The 12738-nt window shown below is 42.3% G+C and overlaps 1 protein-coding gene across 6 annotated transcripts in view; it reads right to left on the reverse strand.

The window, feature by feature from the left end:
• Nucleotides 1-76: 76 nt before the first annotated feature.
• The window catches only part of afdna (afadin, adherens junction formation factor a), a 105985-nt gene continuing 93323 nt past the window's right edge, over nt 77-12738 (reverse strand). For 4 of the 6 annotated variants that reach the window (XM_083934171.1, XM_083934170.1, XM_083934172.1 and 1 more), the window contains 4 exons: nt 11105-11233; nt 7675-8221; nt 2892-2976; nt 77-2022 (listed from right to left, as the gene is read on the reverse strand). In XM_083934171.1, the coding sequence (XP_083790297.1) occupies nt 1869-2022; nt 2892-2976; nt 7675-8221; nt 11105-11233 (915 nt within the window). In that variant the 3' untranslated portion in view covers nt 77-1868. The remainder of the gene's footprint in view (nt 2023-2891; nt 2977-7674; nt 8222-11104; nt 11234-12738) is intronic. The other 2 variants (XM_083934174.1, XM_083934173.1) reach the window with 2 other exon arrangements.

Genomic DNA, 12738 nt, shown 5'->3' on the forward strand with positions numbered 1-12738 from the left:
GTATAATAAAGTAGAAATATAACTAACATGTAAAGAAATCAGCTATCAGATGAGAAAGGACCACACTTTCAGCCTGCACTTTTGAAAAATCTGTATTTATTAATGATTTACAAAAGGCTAAACATGAAACCATTTAAATGATTCAGTTCATTTTGAAACCTAAAAGAAGGAGTAGTTGTTGTTGTTGTTGTAGTTGTTGTGGGGCAGAGGAGACGGTGTAGTCTGTAGTGTTTTTTATAGGTCAGTTGTTATAACAGCATCTTATCTCATCATTAGTGGAGGCTCCTGGAGAGAAGAATTAAATAAACCCACACACACAGAACTGCAGAACAGAGATACCTTTGAAACACAACTATTGTTTTTAATCTTTTTCCTTTAAAACTTGGGGGAGACAATGGGAGTTTGTAGTGCATTCAGCAGTGTTGGTGAAAGTGATTATGGTAACTGTGTGTGTGTGTGTGTATATGTATATACGTATATATATATATATATATATATATATATATATATATATATACATATACACACACAACAAAGACAACGTCTGGATCTCCCCGAAATACAGCTGGTGTAAAAACAGAACACTTTTCTGTCTCTATTGCAGAAAAACACAGATTATTACCACAGTACGAGAGGTCCAAAATGTAAATCCAATCCTCAGAACAGTTTGCAGATACATAGTTAATATTAAAAACACGTTTTTGTGCAAGTATGTTGTTTGTTTACCACAAAGTTTTGAAATAAATATCTGTAAAGCAAACACAGACTTAGAAGAGTAAGAGTGTGACATTAAATCACGTCGTGAGTGAAAGAAATCCTTTTTTCCGGCTTGAATTTTCTGGTACAATCAAATCAAATTAATCTCACACAACGCTGCAAAATAAAAGAATAATATTAGATTTAAAATAACCTCAGATTGGGGCCAAACATTTAAAAATTGAACTCCACCGACAGTGAGGAGCAACAGGGAGACCGTCCAGTTGTATCAGTACTTCCTGTTGGGTCTTCGGTCACCAAAAATGCTGTGTAATCACATTAGTGTTGCAGTTTTTTAGTAGCCTGGCAGGTTTCTACAGTAGTAAAAGAGTGAGACAGTTGTGGACCCAAATATTTACAGTAATGTTGTGCACTTAAAGATCCTTTCTCCGGACTGTACGGCCCTCCTCTGGAGAACCTTTCAGAGTTTATCTCATACAAAAAAAAATTCCCATGCTTTCTTGCTACGGAATGAAATAACAGTGTTTCCACTCACTGAGAATTGGTTATTTTTAAAAAAAAAAAACAAGGAAATAAAAGATTGGTCTGGAGCTCAACCGCGGGCATTTCTGCTGGCAATTTAAAAGTGTGAAAACAACATGATGCCAAAAAAAAGAGCATTCAAATAAACACCGTAAAATTGTTCATATTTCAGCAAGCTATTTAAAAAAAACAAAACTAAAATGAGAATAAACCTTTCTCTAACCCCCTCGCCCCGTGAACCATTTTATAAACAAAAATATATCCCCCTTTGTCGAGTGATTCTCAAATGCTCACTAGATACAATTAAAACTTTTTTACAGTGCTTTATCATTATATATCTTTGACGGACCTTAACGAAGGGAGGAAGAATTTTAAGCAAGAAATGTCTCTCCTATTGCAACGGTATCGCTACGTCAAAAAAAGTGAATTGTCCAGTTATTCAATGATTCAAATAAAAAATAAAGGGGACGGGGGACAACACAAAACAGGAGGAGACGGTCAGCGGTGGGGAAGCGAGCGCCGGCTCCGCTCCACACCTGGTTTTGGTCCCAGGAGCACCTTAACGTTGCCGTGGTGGTGACTGTAAAGGTGGCGCTGGGAGGTTAAAAAAAAGGGGTCGGGGGGGTCTACTACTTGGTGTTGAGCTCGTTCTCCAGCTCCATGAGTTTGCGTGAAGCCTTGACCTTGTTGGAAACCTCCTTCCCCTGAGAGAAGAGACGCTGGCGCTCCTTGAAGGTCAGACTCTCAGGATTGCCGCCGGGGATCGAGTTTTCCTGCTCCTGACTGCAACACACACACAAAGCAGGTTGTAGGCTCGTTACATCGTTGTTATCATCTCCGCCATGCGTCAGGCGTTAAGTATCTGGGCTACGACTCGTTAATGTAATTAACTGAAATAAAACGCAGCGAGTAAAAAGCCAATACTGTCTGTCTCTAGTCTGTTTCTTAGCTCGTCACGTGCCGAAAAATGTGGCAAATTCTTATCAGACAAACCAGCACACAGCTAATTAATATGCACGTCAATGACGTCATCCTCACTAGAGGAAGGAGGAAAAATATGATTTATTTTATTTACATTTTAGTTTCCAGTGAGATATTATTATTAAGTTTATAAAGTGACTTTGCTGTTGTAAACTACATTTAGTTATATTCTTTTACAATAAATATAATTTTAGTCCTTATTATAATATAAATATAATTTTAGCTACGACTTAGAATGTTTTCTTTAAGAATAAAAAAATATAAATAAAAATAAATGTATATATTCAAATTTATATATGTGCTTATTTTTTTAGTCATGTGAATAAAATAATTATTTTATTATGTATACATTTTTATTTATGTACATGAGTGAATATAGATATATATTTACATATATATTTTTTAAATTATTTTATTCTTTATATTAAAAATAAAAAATACTTTTCTTAGTCATGAGATGACTAAGTACTAAGAGTATCGATACCAAACCAAACACATAAGGAGCTTCAATAAGGATATGAAGCATTTCTGATGAAACCATCCCTACACATTCTTGGTCCCAGCTCAGATAAAAACAAACTGCTATGAAAGCTAGAGGCCCGTTACCATGGCAGCATTTCAAAGCAGAAATTACAAAGTTCCTTATCACAGTAACACATTACTTCTCTCACCTCTTCGCCCATTTGTCTCGCGGGTCGTTGTAGACTTCTCCCAATCCTACAACTCCTGCTGAGTTTCCAGTGTACGAGTTAAATCCTGTCCGGGGTTCAGGAGTCACACAGCAGACAGACAGACAGACAGAAGGACAGACAGAGCAGTGAGACAACAGTCAGCATCGTTCACGTTGCAATTTAAATCAGAAAACATCTGATACAGAAGCTGCTGGCTGACAGCTGTCAAAGTCTCTGTTACTCGTCTCCCCATACTCCGATACTTCAGTGGGAATTACGGGCGTTTGTGCGTTTTAATCAGAGAAAAATGACATGTTTTCCCATAATACAAATAATCGAGACCCTGGTGGCCAGTAACCAGCAGCTTCTCTAGTCGACATCATTTCATTTCCCACAGACCAGCCTGAGCAGGAGGAAGGAAGAGAGGGGAAGGGGTTCTGGAGAAGCGTTAAGGCAGAAACAGTCTCATTAAAAGTAGAGCAGCGAGCCGAGAAAAGAGAAAGAGAGCGTTAAAAAGCTGTTAAAGGGCCATTCCAAAGCAACGAAAATGGTCTGTGGAAGTGTCTGTGGGGTCCAAGGCCGAGGTCACCGTCAAACATGTCCGACCGCCAATGATCCGGAGCCCCGTTTGTCCAGAATCATCTACGTTTTTTGTCATTTAGCTCCAATATTGAGCCGTTACAGTAGGACTGACAGAATATTTGGATTACATTTGTAACATATGACATCCTGGGCTCGTTTAAAGCCCTGTGGATCTAACACGAGGAGGGTGACGCCGACCTTTGACCCCGAGGGAGACGTTAATCTGTTGGCTCATGTGTCCCTGTGTCTTTTTCCAAAAGCCCCTGGCGACGTCCGGCATAAAGCGAGACGCAGACAGGAGCGGCAGGTTCCTTTATACACAAATACTGCAGCAGGAAAGAAAAATGTACTCCTGCTGATTCAAGCTTATGTCAGTCTGGTGATAGTCTACGTTTCTCTTATTCTCAATAAATCCCATGAAAAGACCAGAACCTACAATGAAACAATCCTATAAATGATAATAACAGGCTGTAACAAGAAAGCTCGACACTGTGTTTCGAGATGGACACACTTTGGTTTCCTTGAGCATTTACAGAAAAACACATTCACTATTGTTTATGGAAGAAAGTATTTTAGGGGCCAATGTGCGTCACCTGATCCTGCAGTACCGAGTGTGGCCACTAGACCTAAAGCTACTAAGCTACCAGCTGTTGAAGGAAACACTAAACCTTTTTTTTTTAATCAAAGCATACATTTGTGAGCTGCTTTTACAGATTTACATCCTCACATTGAACCAATGCGACTGGGACTGCGTGCTACAGGACAGGATGAGGAAGTCGGACTGCACTGAGGGAGGAACTGACCATAGACTGTATCAAATATGGACGACCACATCCTTAATTATGCAGAACTTTAAGCCTTTAAATCATTTCAACGGGGGATTTATATAAAAATGCACCCGCATTTTTTGTAGCGGAATGTAAACATGATTATTTCTGTTGTAAAGTTGGACATTTCAACATGGAGGTCTATAGAGCCTTTGTTGCTTGATCTGACAACATTTTGGGTTTTGGTATTTCCATGGGATTTGTTGAGAGAATAAAACCCTGCAGACTCTGTTCAGGGCACAGTCTCTATTGTTGTGCTGATTATTAACAACAGTGGGCTGAACCCGGCCACCTGACTGCGGGTAGCGACTTTAGACATAAAACATCCCAACTCTACTCGGTTGTATTTTGAAAAAAAACACACCTAGAGCGTCCAAATGCATGTTTGGTGTTCTGGATGAAATGGAGGTTCAGATGCAGACACAGTGACAGGGTGTGAACCCAGATGGGATCATCCAGCTGGCAGCTCCAAAGCACTTTTCTTTTACTTTTATAGCGCAAAAAAACAGAGAGGTCTGAAGTGTAGTTTGGGACAGGGATCAAACCGGGTCCTGCTTCAGCCCCCAAAACCACATAAACACAAACTGGCAGAGAACAAAGTAACCACGGAGAAACAAACCCTCGTTCAAGGCCAGTAACATTCCTCTGTGGAGCCAAAGGAGATGGAAAATTATACTTCTGGCAATACGAGTGAAAAAAATCTCCAGATTCACAAAATAAGTCATCCGCTGGCTTTTTTCAAGGGTTCTCAAAAGGTTGTGAATGTTTTTCTATGACTCTGGGTGGGTTAGCCTGGAGAACAGTGGAGTCTAAAAAAACCTTTTTGTTTTTCTCTACCAACAGAGTTTTGGTTAAAACACCCGTCTCTGGGAAATGAGCTGAATTTGTTCTTCCTTTGTAGCGTTCTCCAGTTCGTGCACCTTCTGCCGTCAGTATTGTTTGTTCTTGTGGTTTTTATTCTGATCGCAGAAATATTTCCGAGAAGAGGCCGTTTTTCGTTAAAGTCAAAGCTTTTGGAGCTGCCAGCTTATCAAATCACACTCATATATTAATACTTTTTTGCAGATTCATATGTCAAGGGAAGCCAGAGACTCAGGTGCCGTTGGGTCACCTGAACCTGCTGCAATGCCCTGTGGGAGTTGTAGTCAGGTTTAGTAAAAGCTGCAGCGTTAGACAGCAGAGACACAGACTGAAAGGCGAAATGAAGGACAAGCTGGATCAGCTGACGGAGCCAAACAGGCAGACAACAAAAGCACAGAAGAGGGGTCAAATTGTTGGAGGAGGGATGATTAAGGCACAGGCCAGAGACAGGCAAAGTGGGGACTAAAAAGACATAAACAAAGACAGCAGCCTGGTGTAAGCTACGTACAGGCAGTAAAAAGCAATAGACACCAAGCCGGTTACTGGGGGTGAGCTGCTGCAGCCAGAGTGCAGTGTTGTGTGTTTATGATGTGTGTGTGTGTGTGTGTTGGGTGTGATGGAAGTGAGACATGCAGATTTATAATGGTGAGGGAGGTGGGAGTAGGGGAGTGGTTGGGGGAGTGGGTGGGGTAGGTAGTGGGACATTAGTGGGGATGTTTTCTTCTGATTTGAGTGAAAATGCAACACAAAGTTTTCCATGATGTGTTTTTAGTTCAGTTCAATAAGCAGCAGGAGGTGGAGGACGTTTTATTTTGAAGGTGCAGGCAGCCGTTTCCTGCTCGAGATGACACTGCTGCATCCGTAGCTCCGTTTGTCTGTGGATGTACGAACAGCTTCACGAAGCTCTGCTCAGAGTGAACGACCGCGGGTTCAACTCCGACCTGCAGCCCTCTGCTGCATGTCTCCCCCTCTCTCTCACCCCATTTCCTGTCTGTCCTATATAATAAAAGGCTTGTAAAACTGCAAAAAAAACCCAATTTTTTTTACTTCCTTTAATTATTTACACTACCCCTAAGAGCAATGTCATGGCCTCTTGGCAATATCTTGCAACCTCTTGTATCTGTCTACCAGTTGTGACAAGTGCAACCAAGAGACTTTTTTTTTCTCGTCTGATTAATTTGAAGACGTATAATGATTCAATCATTAAATAGTGAAGATAAGAGGAATAGCCTCATTTTCTTCTGTTAACCATCAACTCCTTAGATTGATCTTGGGACCCTTTGTTGGCGTCATTCTGCCAGGTTGATAGTTCGACTGAAATCAAACTTGAATCGAAAACGTATGTTTTGGCACATACCTTAAAAAAAAAAAAAGACGGCTGAAATTTTTTTTAAAAAAGGTTTAGCAGAGACAGTGTGTCTGAGGGAAAATCCTCAGAGCAAAAGGTTCAGACGGTGGCCAGCTGACTGCAGCGTGACCCCTCTGCTGTTAGATATCGCGTTCCACCGTTTAAAGAGAAGCAATGACACAGACCTTGACATAACATTTGACGAGGATAAACCAAGAAAATCAGCTGCTTCATATTTTATCTATGTGAAGAAAGACTGCTCGATAAATAGCTTTCTTTTGGAGGGAATTGTCGCCTGAGGACAACCTTTCAAATCTAGATTTGAAGCAGCCACTAGGGGGCGCTGTGGTTTGAGCAGACATGAACATTTAAACCTTTAAAAAAAACATCCACAGACAAAGAAGAGGCCTTTTACCCAACACACTGCTGCTGCTGCTGCGTGCATTTATGCATGTTTATGAAATGAGAGCTGGTTATTTGTTTTTAATCGAGTGATTGATGGGTTGTGTGAAGCCAATGGTTGTGTCTCCTTCCCTTTAAAGCCAACACCGCTAAGCAGAGCCACGGGGCCGGAAGAAAGGGGGCAGGCCGGTGCCGCGCACTGACGGCTGACCGCGCCCACCCCCCCTCCCAGGTCCCAAAGCAGCAACAAACCAGACACAAAGGAGGAGGCGGCGAGCGACAACACCAACAGTACTATGATTGGCTCTGATGGGTCTCAAATCTGCAGCAAAAAGTGGTGGCGTGATTATCGATTGCTTTTTCTGTTCACTAGTGCTGATCGAGGGAGAGGGGGAGTTTGATTGGAGGAAGATGTGGAGGGGAATAAAATTACCGTGGGGTGGGTGGGGACAGGAGGAAATAAAAAATACAAATACAATCTGATTCGGTGGAAGAGAGGGAGGGAAATTTCCACATATAAAAACATAAAGTGATGGACGGGGACTGATTGACGACAATAAAATTTGGACAAACATGTAAAAGGAGGAAAAAGTAGATGCTGGAAAACACCTTTATAACTGAAAGTCAAAAATAAAGACAAAAGTAGCACTAAACTATGAAGGAGTGGGTAGAAAATGAAGAGATGAGTGAATGAGAGGGAGGTACGGGAGCTGTGGAGGGCGCTGTGGCGAGCCTGACTCCTCTCTCCGCTCTCTGGGTCTACCTTTAAAGCCTCCCGGGGGGATGGAGCTGGGTTTGGCAGGAAGGGGGGGACCTGTACTGTTGGAGTTGTTGACTGGCGGCTGGAACGAGGCAGACAGGAAGATCCCGTCGGAAAGAGGGCGGGGTTTGCGCGCAGTGGGCGGCGGCTGAGGCCTGCTGTGATTTGGCGAGGCGGAGGCCGGGAGGTCGCCATACGACTTCCTGGTCGCCGACAGCTTCACCTGACCTGATTGAAAGCCGCCGCCGCCACTCCCTGCTCTGGTGGCTTCCTCCTCGTCTTCCTCATCGCCCGCGTAGGAGACAAACTTGGCGGTGTAGAGCGTGTCGGGGGAGGCGACCTGGGTTTTGAGGTAGGAGGTGTTTCTCTGTGGGGGGGGCGGGGGGGTGTTAGTTGGGTTGTGGGGGGCGGGGGGTTGGTATTCCCGGGGCAGCGGGGGCCGATACAGACCGGCCGGCTCGTCAGGCGTCAGCAGCTTTCTCTCGGCCTCCTCGTGCTGCCGGCGCCGCTCAGCCTCCAGGCGAGTGTAGTACTCCTCCTCCTGTCTCCTCTAAGGGAGGGACAACCTGTTAGTAAGCTCCACTCTCATTGGCTCTCACCTCAGCAATGGACACTCACTGGCTAATCAGCTACAGAGATATAAAACTAGACAGAAAGCTCCACTACCAACCTCCACCACCAAACCACACATGTCTGGGCAACACTACACCTGTCTGGGTAAAACCACACCTGTCTGGGCCAAACTCCACCTGTCTGGGCCAAACTCCACCTGTCTGGGCAAAACTCCTCCTGTCTGGGCAAAACTCCTCCTGTCTGGGCAAAACTCCACCAGTCTGGGTAAGACCACACCAGTCTGGGTAAGACCACACCAGTCTGGGTAAGACCACACCAGTCTGGGCCAAACTCCACTGCGGATCTGACAAAACTGAACATAACTGAAGATCAGGGGCCTCATTTATAAAGTCCATCGTAATGGAGATGACTTCCCTTGCTTTATTTCGATGTGTCTTCCAGTAATAACTGCATATTTATCTGTAGATTATTTATTCAGACAAACTTTTAATTAAATTAATCATTTATACATATATATATATATAAAAAAAGGTGCATTCCCTTAACCTGGAAATCAGAACTGGCAACTCGCCACACGTGAGGTTGACCACGAGTTGAATAACCGTTGTATTTAACAGGTCAGCAATGGCGGCCTATCACTTGACCCTGCTCTTGTCTAAACACACCGGGGACGACGGAGGACTTAAGGCCAAGACTTTATCGTTCCATCTCTGACAAAGTCTAACATGAATAAGTATGAGCAAGTATACAGTCACTCAATCAGACCAAAAAAACCTCTGAAAAAAAAACTACTCTGACTGGTTTAATCTGACCTGATGCTGGAACAAGAACCTGTTCTAACTGGTCCACACTACCTATAAACTGTAATCCTGCTTCTTGGACCACCCAGTCCACCACCATCTCCCCTCTCCCTCAACCCTGCAGGAGTGAATGCATGTGTGCACAAACTATGTGTCCATACGTGTAACCTCAGTTTACACTATATGGTTTGTGGGTAGGTGTTTTTAATTCAAGCCCACCCTGTCTGTCTGTCTGTCTCTCTCTCTCTCTCTCTCTCTCTCTCTCTCTCCACCGAGCTGAGCTCTCTACACTTCAGGGAAAAATGTCTGCACACGAATCTACGCTGCAGGAATGTGTTTAGATTTCTGTTTTGGTTTTGGAGCTCGACCAGCTGCTCCGGGTCACATGTGCCTAGTGTCGACGCTGCTTCTGATGTCAGATTATGTTTGGTCCGTTTAATGTAGTCGAGAAGAAAGAAAACAAAATCACGGAGGAACCAGCCCAGTTGGAATCTGAAGAAACTGGGAGGGATTAGTGGGTGTGTGGGTTTGAATGAGTGGGTTTCTGAGTATGTACAGTATGGATGGCTGAGGGCGGGAATGAAGCACATGGGTGGGTAAAGATTTCTGTGTGTGTGTATGTGTGTGTGTGTGTGTGTGTGTGTGTGTGTGAACTGAATATAAAACATATGGTTTCTTTGGGGGAGAAGTGGGAGGGTGGGCGGCATTCCCTAAACATAATTTCTGAAGCGATGCTGGATGGAAATGGTAACAAAAAAAAAATTAAATAAACTTACAAAATTAAAAACCACTTCCCCCCAAAAAACAACTGAAATAACTAAACTTCCTGACACACACCGACAACAACGACAACACGATGGGAGTCCCATGCTCGAGGTGGGTGGGAGCACATAACATGACACAGCAACACGTCACATCAGGGTGGGGAGGGGAGGGTGCACAAGATGAGGACATGCAACTGGACATTTTTTTCCCTTTTTTTTTTTTTAACAATAAAACAAACAGATTAACTGTCAAAAACAACATTTTTTCACAACTACTTTTTTAACCTCAAAAAGTCAGGAAAAAAGTCCTAATAGAGATACACAAAGGAGCAATATTAACATTTAAAACATGTTTTTGAGGTTTCTCAACAACCAGTGGTGTGATCAGTGGTGTAACAGTTCACAGGACAAATGCACCAGGATAATGGCATCATGGTGAAGTCAGTGGACACAATGATAAAAAAAAAAAACACTTTTTGATCGCACACAGAAGACAGAGATGAGCAGGTGGACACCAGATCAGACGACTGGTCATTTGAAACCTCCAAAGCACAAAATAAAGTCATTTCTACTCCCTAACACACATTATAGGAACACGTAGCCTTGTCAAATTCGCTGAGGACCCTTTGAGACACATTTACTTTAAGATGGATTCAATTATTCTGCACTCAATAAGAAGCGACGACAAAGCAAAATTTTCAATCCGTCTTGCGTAAATTAAGCTCCGGAGCGTAGGTTAATGTGTGCAAAATGAATCGCCAAACAAAAGTACATTTAACCAGTTTAAAATGAAACGTATAACGCCAGGTGTGCACCAAGTGAAAACTTTCTGAAGTCACTGTCCATCCTGTGGTCGGGCCGATAAGAGCAAGTAAACGTCATTTACCTCTGACATAATAAAGGTGAGGTTGTAATTTAGGATTTTATACAAATGTGCACTTTGTTTTCATTACAATTCCTCAGTATATTTAAACCTAAGTGGGAAAGTTGTGGGCTAATAAACAGATTCTCCCAGATTTAATCCTTTAAATGCATTTTCCTGCTTATTTTAACGTCGCACAGTTATCTAAACTGTTATCTAAAAGTGTTCAACTGCCTGACAAAAAGGAAACAAACGAAGAGAGACTATTATAAAGATAGTGACGGATATAAAGACTCTGTGACAGATTTCTGACCTGACCTGTCGTATGATATTGATCATCTCACCTACAGTATCATAACAAAACCATCCTGAACATCCTACAGTCTTTAACGGTCATTAACTCCTCACTATGGTTCACAGACAGACCGACCGACCTTCTCCCCGGCCTCTCGTTTGGCCTCCTCCCTCCACCTCCTCTCCTCCTCCTGCTTTGCTCGCTCCTCGGCTTCCCGCTTACGAATCTCCTCCAGTTGCTGCTTGCGCCGTCGCTCTTCGTCCTGCAACTGAACACACGCAAACAAACACACACACACACACACACACACACACACACACACACACACACACACACAGAACAACATGCCAAAAGACACGCATGCAAACAAGAAAACAATTAGTACAACATGAATCATGTATCATATAAATATTCGCACATCTAATGGGTCTGTTTAACTGTGTGGACACTAATGTACACCGACATGTTGTGTGTGTGTGTGTGTGTGTGTGTGTGTGTGTGTGTGTGTGTGTGTGTGTGTGTGTGTGTAATGTGAGGAATGGATTTGTCTGACAGGACTGCTCCAGAGGGGAGGTGCCGTATGCACTGCAAACACACACACACGCGCACACACACACACGCACGCAGCTCAACATGCAAACACCAACAACAACATGCAACAAAAACAGAGCAGAAACAAAAGACAGCCCCTCTTTCAGCTACTTGAGGTGTGTTTGATTTTGTTTACATTTAAATATTAACGCTGAGCAGATGCGGAAGAATAAATCAAGCGTACCTGAAGTAGCTGTAAGTCTTAGAGAGCTGCTGCAGAAATGTTGTGAGAACCATCCCAACACAAGCCCAGTGGGATACGCTGACACACAAATCAAACAGACCCTTTCTCTGGGCTGGATGGTGTTAAAGCGTCAGTTCAACCAAACTTAAAAACACATTTTGACACTTATCTATTTAGGATATATCATATATTTTTATAATATAGTACACTGGTGGTGTTGTTGTGTGTATTATTCCATGCTTAGATGTTGTTTGAATATTTGAATGGATTATATAATCTCATAATAAATTATGTATATCGTAATGTTTTGTTTTTATTCTTTTTTATTTATTTTTGACATGTAATTTTTTTTTATTATTTTCTATTCATTTCTGACTAGTATTTGGTATTGTATATTTATATTGTTTTATTTAGACTTAGTTTTTTATGAATATTTTCATTTTATTTAAATGTTTCCCCTTTTTGCTCGTTATTTTTTGTTTTAGTTCATTTTACTTCATTATCAAGTCATTTTATATTAATTATCATTATAATATTCCCAATTATTTTCATTATTATTCTTTTTTCATCATTATTATTATTATTATATAAAATATATAACTATTTTTCTTAATTGTTTTATAAAAAAGAAAACTAAGAAGGAAGCACCCAAAGGAGGTCAAGAGATTTAATATCAAGAGAACTATTATTCCTTCCTTTGTTTTGCTCAAACGGAGAACACAAGAACTAAGTGAGAAAATCAATGTTTTCGTTTTGGTTGAACAGACCCTTTAAAGAAAGAACGTAAAGAGGCTCAGCTGGTCACAGACAGACGGACAGACAGACAGATGGATGGACACCACAACATCATCACGGCCCTACACAGGCAGCGCCGGGGGCTCTCAGGACCATCATGCACTGACCTCCACCTGGACGCCCCGCTGTGATGCATTCAGCCATGCAGGCGCCACCTCCATATGCACTCAAAACCTCACTGCTGACAAGAACCACAACAGCCT

Source organism: Echiichthys vipera (genome assembly GCF_963691815.1).
Source record: "Echiichthys vipera genome assembly, chromosome: 19".
NCBI classification, from domain to species: Eukaryota; Metazoa; Chordata; class Actinopteri; order Perciformes; family Trachinidae; genus Echiichthys; species Echiichthys vipera.